This window comes from Osmia lignaria, chromosome 2, assembly GCF_051020975.1.
Source record: "Osmia lignaria lignaria isolate PbOS001 chromosome 2, iyOsmLign1, whole genome shotgun sequence".
Classification (NCBI taxonomy): Eukaryota; Metazoa; Arthropoda; class Insecta; order Hymenoptera; family Megachilidae; genus Osmia; species Osmia lignaria.
This window is the reverse complement of record NC_135033.1, coordinates 8,360,883-8,376,506: the sequence shown is the minus strand read 5'-3', so window position 1 is coordinate 8,376,506 and position 15,624 is coordinate 8,360,883. Positions and strand designations below refer to the sequence as shown.

At 34.2% G+C, this 15,624-nt stretch overlaps 5 protein-coding genes across 10 annotated transcripts; 2 read left to right on the top strand and 3 right to left on the bottom strand.

The window, feature by feature from the left end:
- Positions 1-151: 151 nt before the first annotated feature.
- Obp10 (odorant binding protein 10) lies at positions 152-2,004 on the bottom strand. 4 transcript variants are annotated; one of them, XM_034329856.2, is made up of 6 exons: positions 1,862-2,004; positions 1,515-1,602; positions 1,381-1,433; positions 1,155-1,311; positions 889-953; positions 152-292 (listed from the first exon to the last, which is right to left on the bottom strand). In XM_034329856.2, the coding sequence occupies exons 1-6, from the start codon at positions 1,928-1,930 to the stop codon at positions 275-277; spliced, it is 450 nt and encodes a 149-aa protein (XP_034185747.1). In that variant the 5' UTR covers positions 1,931-2,004; the 3' UTR covers positions 152-274. The 4 variants fall into 4 exon arrangements, with proteins under 4 accessions (XP_034185747.1, XP_034185748.1, XP_076544920.1 ...); XM_034329857.2 differs by having other exon boundaries at positions 1,167-1,311; XM_076688805.1 differs by lacking the exon at positions 152-292 and having other exon boundaries at positions 859-953.
- A 2,053-nt stretch (positions 2,005-4,057) lies between these two features.
- Positions 4,058-7,291, top strand: LOC117606858 (uncharacterized). 2 transcript variants are annotated; one of them, XM_034329837.2, is made up of 8 exons: positions 4,058-4,194; positions 4,299-4,567; positions 4,658-5,075; positions 5,149-5,291; positions 5,400-5,616; positions 5,711-5,961; positions 6,051-6,304; positions 6,392-7,291. In XM_034329837.2, exons 1-8 carry the CDS (start codon positions 4,081-4,083, stop codon positions 6,706-6,708), a joined length of 1,983 nt encoding a protein of 660 aa, XP_034185728.1. In that variant the 5' UTR covers positions 4,058-4,080; the 3' UTR covers positions 6,709-7,291. The 2 variants fall into 2 exon arrangements, with proteins under 2 accessions (XP_034185728.1, XP_034185727.1); XM_034329836.2 differs by having other exon boundaries at positions 5,149-5,616.
- A 24-nt stretch (positions 7,292-7,315) lies between these two features.
- On the bottom strand, positions 7,316-9,391 carry Bcs1 (mitochondrial chaperone BCS1). Its single transcript, XM_034329839.2, has 7 exons — positions 9,077-9,391; positions 8,812-9,003; positions 8,523-8,662; positions 8,255-8,449; positions 7,949-8,182; positions 7,711-7,881; positions 7,316-7,623 (listed from the first exon to the last, which is right to left on the bottom strand). Exons 1-7 carry the CDS (start codon positions 9,205-9,207, stop codon positions 7,409-7,411), a joined length of 1,278 nt encoding a protein of 425 aa, XP_034185730.1. The 5' UTR covers positions 9,208-9,391; the 3' UTR covers positions 7,316-7,408.
- A 657-nt stretch (positions 9,392-10,048) lies between these two features.
- On the top strand, positions 10,049-13,145 carry LOC117606888 (uncharacterized). The gene is made up of 11 exons (XM_034329899.2): positions 10,049-10,181; positions 10,231-10,524; positions 10,618-10,825; positions 10,911-11,154; positions 11,219-11,330; positions 11,404-11,570; positions 11,627-11,742; positions 11,814-12,036; positions 12,104-12,425; positions 12,511-12,810; positions 12,884-13,145. Exons 2-11 carry the CDS (start codon positions 10,425-10,427, stop codon positions 13,003-13,005), a joined length of 1,914 nt encoding a protein of 637 aa, XP_034185790.1. The 5' UTR covers positions 10,049-10,181; positions 10,231-10,424; the 3' UTR covers positions 13,006-13,145.
- LOC117606891 (glycerophosphodiester phosphodiesterase 1) lies at positions 12,996-15,590 on the bottom strand. Of its 2 annotated transcripts, none has more exons than XM_034329903.1 (6): positions 15,573-15,590; positions 14,795-15,365; positions 14,408-14,583; positions 14,120-14,321; positions 13,794-14,023; positions 12,996-13,711 (listed from the first exon to the last, which is right to left on the bottom strand). In XM_034329903.1, exons 2-6 carry the CDS (start codon positions 15,128-15,130, stop codon positions 13,570-13,572), a joined length of 1,086 nt encoding a protein of 361 aa, XP_034185794.1. In that variant the 5' UTR covers positions 15,131-15,365; positions 15,573-15,590; the 3' UTR covers positions 12,996-13,569. The 2 variants fall into 2 exon arrangements, with proteins under 2 accessions (XP_034185794.1, XP_034185793.1); XM_034329902.2 differs by having other exon boundaries at positions 15,451-15,589.
- Between the last annotated feature and the right edge of the window lie 34 nt (positions 15,591-15,624).

The following is a 15,624-nucleotide window of genomic DNA, read 5'->3' as shown; positions in this document are numbered from 1 at the left end:
TCGAAACGCTATTCAAAATCCTCTCGGCTAGTAGTGAAATAACGAAAGTAATTTAAACGACAGATACGTAATTGGAACTTTTTTTTTCTTTTATTAACGTCTTGTACAGAGACTCGTTTACATTTGTACGAGTACAGATACGATTACGGTTCCATTACACGGTAAAACGTTGCAGACTAAATCATTTAATGAGATAGACTTTTTGAGCAGCGCTTTTTTCTTTTTCTCACTTCGGTTTCGTTTCTCCTCTGTATCGAACGAACCTGATGATCCATTAGAAAAGATAGTAGGTCTGCAACGCAAAGAAGATTGTTCAAAAAAGTTTGCAAGTATCGTTTGTCGAATAAAGAGGAAGATTTGTACAGCGAGAGGCAAAAGTGAGTAGTACATTATTCAAAATAGAATACCTCGGTTAAATTTATGGTTTTTTGAGAAGCTATAAAAATTAATTCACTAAAATATGTATTTTCATCGTTTTAAAAAATTACAATTTGTTGAAATCGTTAAAAAAAATAGTGAATGATCATTTTTCAACTTTCAACTATACACGTTCTTAGATGAAAAGTCGCGATTTTCGGAAATTTTAATTAATTACAACTTTGAAATGCGTTGACCGATCTCGATGAAATTTTCAGCATACACATGACTTATCTGAATCTACGAAAGACATATTTTAAATTTTCATTATAGACTCGCATAAAAAAGTTGAAAAATTACCATCCACTATTTTTTCTTCACAATTTCAACAAATTGTAATTTTTTAAAACTATGAAAATACATATTTTTATAGCTTCTCAAAAAATCTCAATTTATTTGGTCCAATTTTAACCAAGGTATTCTATTTTGAACAGCGTCTACTCACTTTTGCCTCTCACTGTATGTACTCACCCGTGGCGATGCTTCCGCGTAACATTTATTGAACGTGTAAGCGTACTCGCAGTTATCACCCTTGGCTAAAAAAGCAATCGAGTGGTCGGTTATCAAGTAGAACGATCGCGGTCGATGAATCGCGTGTAATGCGAAAATAATCGACGGGAATGAATCAACAATAACGGTGTAATGGCATTGTTGCTCGAGGCAACGTTCGATTGAAATTCGAAAACACACGATCGATCGATCGGACGAAAGGAATACAAAATATGTACTGTAGATACCGAAATATTTACCGATCCCCTTGCATTTTCTGATCGCTTTCTGAACCTCCACCCTGTACGCCGGTATTCTTTGGAAAAACGTGAGCATGCCGTTCAAGCTGAGCTCTCTTTTATCGTCGACCAATCCGAATTGTTCCCACAGACAGTACATGTAACACTGCGAATCAAATATTATCGTTCTTTTCTCTTCCGACACGGAAATCCTTTAATTTCCGACAATATTTACCTTTAGTTGCCGCCTCTCTGGCCACTGACCATTCCTTACCGCCTCTATATCCACTAAAATAACAAATAAACTAACGATTAAATCGAGCTTCGATTCGCTGACAATCGCATTAGCGGTGAAAAGGAAAATCTTACCTGTCGCCACTCCAGTCTGCGTTTGACAAGCGTTCACTACGCTTGCCGCGGTAGCGATCATCTCGTCGGAGACAAAACTCGGCCGTGTCTACGAAATATCGTTGCTTTATTCCATATTAAATCGGATATCATCAGAAATTTAGATTCGTTGCATGCAAAGGATTTATCGTTCTTGAATGGATGCGCGCGATTCCCGATATTTCTTCATCGAAATTCAATCGAGGCTTTGCGTTCAAAACAAAAGTAGATTTATTAAATTAAAAAAAATATATATAAACTTGAGAAAAAAGAAGAAAATGGTAAGAAATATAAAATTGTTTACAAATCGTGCAAATAACAATACATACCCCGCAAAAAACGATCGGCAGATGAATCAAAGAGAGGAGCATCAACGGTACAAACACTAAGATGTTCATGATTTGTTTTTCGATTTTACGTTTTCGTGGATGAGATTCTCGAGGAACCGTAAGGATGTTACGTTTTTAGGTCGCGATGGCACGAGCCCGAATCTTTTATTTAAAAAGGTTTTCGACTATCTGGAAATGAATCCAGCTCCCTTGACTATCAGGAGCCCGGGGCGGAAACTAGGAGTCCGGTGGTCAGTGGTCGGTAGAGACGATGGTGTCGACAAGTGCGAGGGCGCGACTGAACCTCTATGGTTGCACAGATCGACCGGCCAACAGGCAGATCAGTCGCAGCAACCGCTGGAGACGAACGAAATACCGCGGGAAATGCGCTCATCTTTCGATTTTGAAATTTATCCGATCGATCGATCGCTTGCCCGGGTTTTCCCCTCCCTTTAAAACGTTTCATCGTCCAAACAATTTACAAGAGAGTGCGATCGACAGAGTTACCGACGTTTGATGTCGAAACAAATGGACGCGATACCGAAAACGACATTAAAATGTTTTTCGAATCGCCGATCGAGGGTGAACGAACTTTTGAATCCTCTGTTAAATAGGCCAGAGTATACGTATAAACGTAGATTTGATTGGCGGATGTTACCAGTTTACGATGCAATCTCTCTTTTATCTCGTACACACCCGGCCAATTCAAATATACCATTTCGTGACTATTCATTGATCATTTACGATCGCAAAAGTACTGCGCTTATCTGCAACATTTGTCTGACCACTTTAAACTTCGAACACGTTTAAATGAACAGAATGAAAAAGCATGATTAACTGTGTCGTTCGATATTTTTCAGAACAAAGCGTACATATCATTGGACAATGATTTTAAAGTTTAATTTTTTAAAATATTCGTATCAAAATGTGTATTATTTATTTAATAAAATGCAAGCGCTATAAGGGCAATTTTGTGGGTCAATACAATCCCGGCGAAGGTAGACGAATGTAACCGAGCTAACCCTGTGTAACATCGTGTCGCTCGTACAGTCACTCGTTAAAATTATTGACCACTGCCGTTTCCGTCGATAATTAATTGATGTAATCGCGACTAATGAGTAGAGACGTTGTTTCTGCGAAATTTGTATCTTTTAAATATCGTCAAGTATCGTAATATCGTTAAACGATACGAATTTTGATTTGACATAACCTTTTCACCGACTGTACTTTTCCCGCTGCAAACGCGTACAGTCAGGTGATTTCCTATTGACAATAGACGAGCTTGGTATCTTTCGATGAATAAACGTACGTATTCGATGAAACTAATTAAAAATAAGCTTTATTACAAATCTGGGCGACTCTAATAGGAGTAGAAAGTTTAACGTTAGGCAATTTCTTCGAGAATAAAGTAATTTTAACAGACTGTACAGACGATGACACGATAGTACAGTCTCACCGAATTAATATTGACGATGCTGTGTTTCTTTTCTTAATCATTTTTGAATCTACGATATTTCGGCTATCACATGACCACTTGTATAACTGTATCGCATCTCATCAAACATTTTTCTACAAAAGGAAAACAACTTGGAAGCGATGCTAATAGAAAATTCGATTCACGAAAGACAAAGCGGGGACAAAAGAATCTCGACGGACTGTACAACCGAAGTTGTATTGACTGCAGCGTTTTCTTCGAGCGAGTGCATTTCGTCGAAATCGAGGCATATAAGGTGTATAAATGGTGAAAATGCAAGGCATCGTCGATTATCAATAACATTCTACGAACAATTGCGATCGAAAGAAGATTACAAAGGTGAATTTTTTAAATGAAACCGAGTGGGTTGTAACATCCAATTTCATTCCGGCGACGCTAAGATTTCGTCCTGTTTCTAGCACGATACGATGCCACAAACAAGAATGAAATATTTTTCGAAACGTGTCCATGATGACATTAATGTCCATGGGACATTAATCGGAAAATAAGGTGATTCGATGGTTACTTGAAATTTTGAAAATCACGCGCTAGAAAAAAGAAATACAATACCAACGATCTACCTAATTAAAATTTCGGAAAACTTTCTGATAGACACTGCCATTGTCACGTGATGCATTCTACTCTTACGTCACTTTTCGCGTAAAATTTAAAAATTTTCCCAGACATTTATGATTTGATTTTTCATCATATTTCCTTGGTAAGTCAATTTCAAGCAAAAATTAAAATGGGAAAAACGAGAGGAGTACATGAAACAACACCAGAATTAAGAAATCGTATGGTAGGAATGTACGAAGCCGGTTTGGGTCTGAGAGAAATTGCGGCAGCTGTAAATTGTTCGGTAAATATATTTTACTAAATCTGTATAAATAAACAAAAATTTGTAAATATGATTGTTTTCCAAATTATAAAATGTACTTTTTTCTAATTGTTATATCGTTTCAGCAACGCACAGTGAAAAGGTGGTTAAATAGATTTGATAAGGAAGGTACAGTAGAAACGCGTGAACGTTGTGGACGTAAAAGAGCCACAACAGCAGAACAAGATGAAGCAATTGTACGTCTAGCCACGCAAACACCAATAACAGCTGCAAAAGCTGTTCTTCCCGCTTTAGGATTAACTTGTTCTGTAGATACTATACGTGAAAGATTACACAAAGCTGGAATTCACAACTGGAGTCCTTCGCGTAAATACATGCAAAGGATTCCACTTGGGTTGGTATTTCAACATTAACCGAATTAGACAGAAATACTTAAATGTTCAAGTATATTCCATGACAATGAATGATGTTTTCTTACTTGCAGTGATGCAGATGGTACTGCTATTCAACAACCTGTGTGGAGACCCACTGGAACGCAGTTAGGAAAAAAGAAGTTTTCCAAAGATTCTAATAAAAATGACAAAAACAGCAGTACAGCCAAAAAGAAAATTCCTCCGCGTAAAATTAGAGCTAGAGATATATATGTTGGAGATGGTGCACCATTAAAAAATGTAAAGCCATCTAATCAACAAGAATTCATATATCCCCAGCAAAATGCTCAGCAATCTCAGGCCAGTGAAATTCAAGCGACACCCCAACAACCTTTATCACAGAGTCAAACGGAATTTGGTAATGCATTGAGTTTAGCTCAACAAACGCAACCCATTTATCAACATCCTGGTTTAAATATTTCACAAAATTGGCCGTTAGATTTAGTGCAAGGAAGTCACCACTATCCACAGGTTTGTACTGTACATGATCCCTTGTTGCAGATACTTTTGTTACCTTTTTTAATTTTATTTTCCCAAATTTTAGGGCCAAACGAATCCAATACCTCACGAATCTTCTTCGCAACACGACTTGCACGCTCCACAAGACCAACAACATCACGTGCAACAAGTTCAACAAGTACAACAAATAATTACAAATCAAACCCACGATCTTGATCAACAGCAAAGGCACGCTCAAGTAGACGTTCAACAACATCATCATGAACATTTACATTCTCAACTAACTAGTCCACAAATCAGCACGAATTTAGCTTCCGATAATTCTAATTCCTGTAGTTCTCAAGATAATAATCAGTCTTCTAGCAGCGAATCAAAACAGGACGTAGATACATCGAAAGAAAGCGGGGAGAAAAGTGAACGGCAGAAAAGGAAAAAGAAAGGTGGGAAAGCAAAAGGAACATTGGAAACAAGCGTTGAAATTCGAAATCGTATGATCGGAATGTCCGAGGCGGGTTTATCCACGTTGTCTATCGCGCTTGCAATCGACAGATCGGTAAGCAAAAAAAAAGCATGTTCGTTTTGAACGGATTCACGTATTTAAAACCATCTCGAGGATAGCCGTATACGCAATGCTCGTTATTAAATAGGAACGTACTGTTAAAAGATGGTTAGAACGTTGGCATAAAGAAGGCAACGTGCAAACCAAGGAAAGAAAAGGTCGTCGACGAATTACAACTAAAGAACAAGACGAGGCGATTGTCGCTCTGGCTACTCAACAACCGTTAACCGCAGCTAAACATGTTGCTCCTGCTCTTGGATTAAAATGTAGCGTAGACACGATCAGGGAAAGACTTCATAAAGCTGGTATACATAGTTGGAAGCTTGGGAAAAAACAGGGGTTAGTATTAAAAGAAAAAAAAAACAATAGAAAGATATTTTTTGGTACATCATTATCATAAGCAATGTGAGAACTTTCAACTATTTTAGAGAAGGAAACGCTGTACATACTGTACACCTTTGGCAACCTAGTGGGAATCGACCCAATAAACCGAAAATACCCAGTGAAAGGAAGAAAAAATTAGGTAGTAGTAAAAGACGCGACCAGTCCTCGAGTAGTATGCAAAGACGATCATCTACTAGGAAAAAGAAACTCGAGTCCAACCCAATAAAAACAGTCCCACCAACAGCAGACATACTACCAGAACAATCCACCGTTTTACCATTTCACGATCCTGCAACAAGTAAGTTGCCATTATCTCCATATATAATTGTGTTTCAAGTTTTATGGAATGAAAACTAATGGATGATATCATAATACCACTTCTTAGTGGCGAACTATGTTTCAGGTTCTAATATAATGCAATCTGTTCATAATATTCCTGGACCTCCTCCGCCACTTGTTCAACCTCAACCACATCCATCAACAGGTCCTCCTCCACCAGCACCTCAATCGATGCAACCAATGGGTGCAATGATGCAACAAAGGCCAGATTGTCGTTTGGCACCGTCTATTGTACCACCTGTGTCGAATCAAAGAAATATCGAGGTTGTCTATCCGTCGTGTATGGTTGAAAGTAATAATAACGCGGAACACATGGAGCAATCAGACCCTTTAAATTACGAACCGTATATTTGGAGTTTTTAAGGGTAGAACACTTGGATCTCATTAATCGTTTGTTCATTAGTCATTCTGATTTTTAAATTGTTACTTCTTCCATCGCATCGCATGAAATTGTTTTTCAATTCTCTACATTGTTATATCATATGTGATGATATTATACAGATTCGTATACACTGCATTTATTAAAGTATTTTTAATATTTTCATTCAAGAATGTATAAAGTCATCGTCGAGCGAATAACAATCCCTAACAATCAAAATAAGTAAATACAACCAGAATTGAAAAAGACTTCTAGTTAAGTTTAATATATTTTCATAATTGCATGCAGTATTCTCATGAAGTATAACAATTTTAAGATGATCACTAGAAAACCTCAATGTTATATGTTAAAAATACGTATTCAGTGATACACGAAGCTACTTACAAAGAACAACTATCTTTTCTATCTTGTTGTATTCTAAACGAAAATATCACGAAACACAATGTTGATAAAAAAATAACAAAAACGAACGTGTAATTTTTAACTTATAGCCAAGGAATTAATGTATGGTTCCTTTCTCCTAAAATAATAAGGCGGTACAATTTATACATAAAAATGGATATTCTTTAATTTAAAGTATAAGTTTTTATAAAAAACTTTCTTACATTCAAGGGATATTCACAAACAATTACATAGATCTAAAACTATATTTATGATTACAATACCTAATGATAATTAATCCTATCACGTAAGCTCCCATATATGTGAAACATTTTTTAATACTTCATTGGGATTATTTTTATAAAACATAAAGAATCCTTGAATTTGTGCAGGGCTTACGTTCTTTTTATGTGACATTACATTTCCTGCAAATTCTGTAGCAAGCTCCTCCGCCTTATTTTCGTTATCTCTATAGAACCTTAAAAACATTTGTTCCACTTGTTTCTGACTGCACCAACCTGAAACAAAATAGTTTGCTAACTGAATACTATAAATATTCAGCATGTATGAAATTCTACCACGTATTTTTATACATATATATATACCTATGTATTCTTTTACGTCTACTCTACCCGGCCTAACTAAAGCAGGATCTAATCTTTCTAAGTAATTGGTCGTCATAAACAGAACTCTCGCTTCAGTAGAAGCGACACCATCCAAACAATTTAATAAACCACTGAACGTAACTCTGTTCAAACCGGCATATGCAGTTGTAACTGTAATAAAAGATAGAGTATTTATTAATGAACCAACAACGCTCTTGTCGAAAAATTTGCAATCTACCTTCTTTAGCTTCGTCTCTGCTAAGAAACGCAGCATCGATGTCTTCTAAAAGTATAATGGTCTGTTGAGGAGCTACAGCTAATAAGTGATTTAATCTATCGTCTGTTAAACCTCGTTCCGATAGATTCAAAACGCATATACCCCGCTCTAATTCACCAGCTAATGCGGTGATGAATGACGATTTACCGCAACCCGGAGGTCCATACAATAAATACCCCCGTCTATACGGAATTCCTATATAATTAACAAATGTTGGTTTCAATCTTATCTCTATAGAGTCTGTAATTTGGATTGCTGTTCACATACCGCGATCACTATACCATGAATGATTTTGGATAAATTCACGGCAATCCTTTATTATCCTATCCGCAACTCCGGTATCTAGAATAACCGAATCCAGCGGTCTTCGTTTTCTGGGATGTCCAAATTGCCTCCATTCACTTCCCATTGCAGTATACATTATTGTTTTACCTTCATGTTCTTTTAAGGCCATTTGTCTGGCTATAAGTGAAAGTTTTCTATTAATGTTACTTGCAAAGAGAAAAGGCAGTATTACATTTAGCAAGGATTTTACCTTCTTCTAAAATGTTAAAATATATGGTTCTGTCTCTCCCAATTGCTGTAAGTTGTACTGTTTCAAATGGTATACCCATTTGTATATCTATTGTCTGTTGTTCTCTAGTTCTCTCTACTCTTATCCAATTCCCTGCATATCTGTTAAATAGTATAAAAAATACAACATTGTATATCATTTTCATTTATGTATTATTGATCTGATTATTACTAGTACTATTAGATATTGTATATCCATTCTATAACTGTTATAGTAACTTGAGGTATTGGAGCCATAAGTTATTTCTAACCTAATGAAATGGGTTCCAATACTTGGTATGAAATCATATCTAGTTTTTATGTGACCTGTTTCTTTTTGCTCGAAACTTGTTTCAACTGATAGATGTTGTGTTTCCTTTGCACCCTTATGTGTAATCCATTGTAAAAGCCACTGGTAACTCTTGTCACGGCAGGGAACTTCTAAAGTAATCATATAATGTCGTCTGCATTCATAAAAAAATTAAATATTATACTGCATGTAACTTTAAAGTAATGTAATTTCTATAAGAACAATACCTGAAAAATAGCATTCCTGCTTGCATCCCCTTTCGCAATATAGCTGCTCCAGCTCCTAATCCAAAGAGGCCAAAGCCAGCTCCAAAATATGGATTATCAGACAAAGTTTGTACATAATCTATTATAGTCATGATTCAAATGAATACTTTTTAAATACAATGTTAAAAGAGTTAAATTACTTTTATATATAGTTGTATATACGCTACAGATAATTTTATGAATTTACTTCCAAAGTACGTCAATAACACCACTCACTACAGATCCAACAAGATTCAACCTCTTTGTGACGAGACTGCATACCGATCTGATATATTGGGGTGTTGAGGACCCCGAAGCACAAGAGATGTTCTTTGCATATCGACATTATGGCATCCGGGGTGTTAGGGACCCCGATCCATGGGTGGAACTCTCTGCATACCGACCTATCATCTTGGGGTGCCAGGGACCCCGATGTATCAGTGGCGCTCTCTGCATACCGACTTACCATCCTGGGGTGCCAGGGACCCCGAAGCACCGGTGGCGCTTTCTGTATACCGACCTATCATCTTGGGGTGTCTGGGACCCCGAAGCACCGGTGGCTTTCCCTGCATACCGGCTTACCATCCTGGGGTGCCAGGGACCCCGATGTATCAGTAGCGCTTTCTGTATACCGACCTATCATCTTGGGGTGTTGGGGACCCCGAAGCACCGTTGGCTTCCTCTGCATACCGCCTTACCATCCTGGGGTGCCAGGGACCCCGATGTATCAGCGGCGCTTCCTGCATACCGGCTTACCATCCTGGGGTGTCGGGGACCCCGGTGCATAAATGATGGTCTCTGCATACCGACCTATCATCTTGGGGTGTCGGGGACCCCGAAGCACCTAGGCTTTCTCAGCATACCGACTTACCATCCTGGGGTGTCGGGGACCCCTTTCTGCATACCGACCTAATTTCACGCTGGGGTGTCGGTGACCCCTTGATGCCATATTGGGGTACTGGAGACCCCTTTGTGTCATCCACTGGGGTGTCTGGGACCCCGTTCGACTTGAATTCTAAAAACGTTCCATTTCACACCTGTATATATTGAATTAAGAAATGAAATTTAAATGAATCACAAGAAAAAGGTAAATAATAAAATCTTATTCTTAATTTGTAATAATATACATTTTTTAGATTTTATAGGTTTATGCTGTTTTATGAAAATGTTTGAAAGCATGAACACTATGTGTGAGTGTTATATTTCTGCAATAAAAGACTGTATAAATTCTATTCAGTTATGAATGTATAGAATTATAAGATCAATTGGAACTTACCTATGGTGATCATTGATATCACTATTATATTAATTGTTATAAGAATATATAAAAATGCAGAATATTATACCATTGATAGAACAGTGTAACGGTATTCATCACACATCTTATAGAACTGCAGCAAAAATGCAAATTTTGCATAAAGAACTTAATAGTAAGTTTAATATAATATTGTAAATCAATAAGGTCAATAGTTTCTTAATATTTTATGTGAATTTTATCTGTAATTAATGACAATTTGTTATAGTGCAATATGTTCAATTGGAATTAATTGCTGGTGTTTTTGAACGCCATAGGCTTTCAATTACAGAAAATTGTGTAAATCTAGACCCAAGAGAGGTTGAAGATGTCCTTTCTGATATCTATTTTGCAGCATGTAAAGAAAATAATATCAATTTTGATATTGATTTTGCAACAAAACTTGCTACAAATTACATATTAACTACATTTGATAAGTATGTTATCATAGATGTATTATCTAAATTTGATAATTAAAATTAGCTAATTTAAATGATCTTGTAAATGTAATCAAAATTACAGACAATGTACTAGGACTGTATCTGTATTTTCTGTAAAAGTTGCTTTGGTATTAATTAGCTCTGGAAAATTACAAGAAAAATATGGATACCTTTATCAACAATTAGCTGATCATAATGCATGCTTATCTAAAGCTGGTTTATGTACACTGTTAACAAATATTTGCAAAATCACAGAAATGCTAGGAGAAAGTACAACATACGGATCTCAACACATTCAATCACATATTGACAATTGCTTTTCAAAGGTAGAATTAAATGAAACTTCAAAATGTATTTTACATATAATTAATTGATAATATCTTATTATAGACCCAAGGATGTCTTGGAGTAACTGAATCAGAGTTTGCATCATGGATTATGCAAGAACCTCCTTTGCTTGTTTGGATAACAATATTTAATCGTATAAAATCTGCAGAACACAGTATGTATATATCATATTTCACAGTAATTATCTCTGAATTTAATAAAGTTTATAGATGTTCTTTTTTTTTCAGTTATTCATAATATTAGATGCTCTTCTTGTAAAACAACTCCAATTCGGGGATTACGGTACACGTGTTTAAAATGTACAGCATATCATCAATGCCAACAATGTTTTTTGTATGGTAAAATATCAGGAAAACATAAACTAAAACATCCCACTCGTGAATTTTGTACCAAGGTACAAGAATATATTTTATTTTTATAAATAGCATACTACATAAAATTATTTTTTAGACTTCGAATCGAGAAATAACGAAGTTGATTATTGAATTAATACGGAATAAATTGAGATTGTGCCCTGTTAGATCGAATGGAATTAATGTTGAGGATCAAATTCCACATACTAACAGGTTATTAAAATTTAAAAATTAATGTTCTACATATCCTAGGTAGATGTTTCTTTAACTACTTATTATTGTAGCATTGAAGCAACTCGTGCCGATTGTGGATCGTTAAGAAGTACAATGAGAAGACGAGTACTAAGTGATCCACAAAAAGAATTACAAAGTATAATTACTCATTTAGAAGAAGAAAATAAACAATTACAAATAGAATTACTTGATATTCAGGGCAGTAAAGCAGAGAGACTTCAGCATCATAGAGCTATGATTGAATCGCAATTACAACGTCTAAAACTATTAAAGGTATATTATTGTTTAATAAAATATAATAGTATAAGCATTAGAAAAAGAATTGTTCTACTATTTACAGAAATACTTGTTTTCGGATAAAATTTGTATGCCTCAAATAATTAGCCACATGCAAAGCACACCTATGGTTCCACCTCTATCATCAAGATTGGCATCTTTATCTATGAATTTTGAATTGAGTCCAATTATTCGTCAAGAAACTATAGAACAAAGTTCAAGTACAAATGATACCGATGTATTACAGTCAAGTAGCTTTAATTCAACAGAGGAGTCTATTATTAAAGAAAATCATGATGTTACTAATTCTGGGAAAGCGTCTACCAGCTTAGGTTTTAGTAATATAATAGAACCTACCCAAATTGAATTGAGTACATGGATTGGGGGTATATTATATTATTTTAATTTTATCCTATTTTATTAAAAAATTATATTAATTACTTATTTATGTATCGTGTTTTTAATTATTAGGTACAAAAAGATCGGAAATAAATCCTACCGATAGTGGTTTTTCTCAATGGTTGGACTGTAACGACGCTGAATGCAAAGAAGAAAAATATTTAATGAAATCTACAATAGCTGACACTGAAAATGAATCACCATTAGTAATATCTGGTTCTCTCATAGGTATTCATAGGGATAATACGCCATCTTCTCTTCAGAGACCTGATAAACATTCACAACATAGTAGTTTACAAAATATTCAAGGAGATTTAAATGATATCCTGGATAGATTACAAAATATGGTTACAGATGATTGTTTACTTAATGGTAAATTTTTATATTTTAATAACATAAGTTGTTTCTCTTATAAATATTTTGTTTTATAAAATTGCTATTTTAGATTCCTACGTAGCTAACGATAATTGCAAGCTGAAACGTGCTACAACTGAAATGGAGGATTTATTAACAGGATTGATTCAAGGCATGGAATCTCGTAAAAGTAAGCTTACAACTATAGTCTGATAATTCTTTTTTAATTTTTTAGCTAGGTTAAGCATTTTATAACTTTGCCGTAAATAGTTACAAAATAAATATTTCCGTCCATAAATACAATTTCAAATTATATGTTATTATAAAGTATCGATACCATTGTTAGTAAAATATGTATACAAAATACGAATATAATACATAAAAGTTATGTGCAATTATGGTAGTGTTGAATAACTTCTTTTTTAAAAAGTATGTATATAATTAATAAAGAATATACATGTAATAATTGGTTTAGAGACTATTAATTTCGAAGTATTTAAAATACATCTGTTTAATTATAAAATATATTATTTTTACTTTATTCAAAATTCGAGTTTCACGTATGTCAAATAAGACATACAATAAATGATATATATGTATTAGAATTATGTTAATTGACATAAAAGAACGTACCTCTGATAACAGAATTAATAAATACTGTTAGACAAAAATATATTTTCGTTATTTTATTGAATGGACTAGATTACTGAATATAATGCTTTATAATATCAGTAGTATAAAATAGTCTTTTACACCATAAAGCATGTAATATGATTATTACATATCTTTTTCAACTAATAGTGTATCCGTTATATAAGTAATTTTAAATAGTCGTGAAAAATGTGATTTTTCTGATGGCAGATTTACTGTCCATGCCATGACACGAACATTGCGATCATGCCATACTTGGATAACGCGCCTAAAATAAATATAATATTAAAAAAGCATTTTACTTTTTGTAATAATATTCAGTATTACAAATAATTTAAAAGCATACATACTGATTAACAATATCTTTATGCAATAAAATAGCAGAAACTCCCACAACGTAGTATATAAAATGATTAAGCATCCAATCATATATATAATCGAACACAGAAGCTGCTATATGTTTAAATGGATTGTTATATCGTGCCGGTGCCGGACCATCTAACCCAAGGTATGTTACTCTTGAAAAATACTGAGGTCTCCATGCAAGGCTCGACACAATACGAGGTTCCTTTCTTCTAAGCTATAATCACAAATTCACTAAGTAATGTCTAATATTGATCAGGTTCATTCACAAATATGTATATTTCTTATTACTATTGTTTTAATTTTATTTTACCATATATATAATAATTGGATTAAAACTGGATACAACTGCTCTTTGAAATAATTTTGGATATTTTTTGTAAGCATCTAAAATTGCTTCTACAACTTCCAGTCTTTTTTCTTTTATATCTATGATTATTCTCTGTTCATTGGATAAGCAAGTTTCTAAAACTTCAGAAAGTAATGGAATTTTTTCACCATCAGTAAATTTATCCCTACAATGATTAGAAAGAAAAAAAAATTAAATAAATTTTTACTATTGTAATCCTTTATAGTAAAAAAAAAGTATTACAAAATTTACTTGAGTGGATGGTTATGGGTAATATCTAAATCTTTTAATTGATCCCATGTCATATCTTTAATAGTCCCAGGTTGTCCAGTAACTCTATCAATTGTTGTGTCATGAAATACTATAGGTACATTGTCCTTTGTAAGAAGTACATCAAGTTCAACTGCATTACAGCCTCTGTCTTTACACTATAAAATGTTTCATTTATAAAAGGAAACTAAAAACATATTCTTTTACTAAAGTAATAAATCTCTTGTTAGTAACTACTATATTAGTGTATCTACATTATGAAATAATAAGCAATTCTTTTTGTTACAAGATTTCTAGTATTGCAAATCAGCTAATAAAAAAAAAAACAAACAAACAAATTAAAAACCATTATTATACATAAGATTTTACATTACGGAAAGCTGTTAAGCTGTTCTCAGGGAAATCGTATCCTCCACCACGATGAGCCACCACTCGCATGCAATGTTGCTCTTCATTATCATGAGTCTTGGACATGATACTATCTCTTTTCAACAAAATAGGATTTATACCAAGCACTTCTTGTACAATATTCAAATTTGGCGGTGGAATCCTGGCTATTTTTAATCCAATTGCCGTAACAAAGGTCCCCCAAACAATCCATGGTATACAGAAATGATAAAACACACTTATTAAACTGCTCCAGATAACTTGTAACAGCATCCACAATGAAGCACTGGTCAAAATTAGTTCAACAATTCCATGCATTTTTTAGAGAAACTTTTAGTCTTGTTAACGTTTTTTAAAAGAAGATGCAAACTCTACACATACAAAGATGTCAATTATGATATTGTCATGTAACACCGTCTATTACTTGACTACTTAATTTTGCACACTCTGGTTGATATTTGAGCTTCTTAATTTAAGTGTTACAACAACTGATAACGTTTGTTTGCGTTATATTATCTATATTCAACAGAGTGATAACTCAATATCTCTGCTCCTGAAACAATAAACGTTTCGTTACTAATTTATACTACACGAAATTAAAACGTTTAATTGATGATTATTAATGAAATATTTATTACAGATTCACTAAATGGTTGTTATTTATTATTATGATTATGTTTTATTGTTTTTGTCGTCCCTTACAACAGAACACAACAGAATGACACAAATGATAATTTATTGAATTCAAAATTACAAATACTTCTTATCACACTGTTAAATGTGAAATGTCAATGCGTGACGGAATATTTATT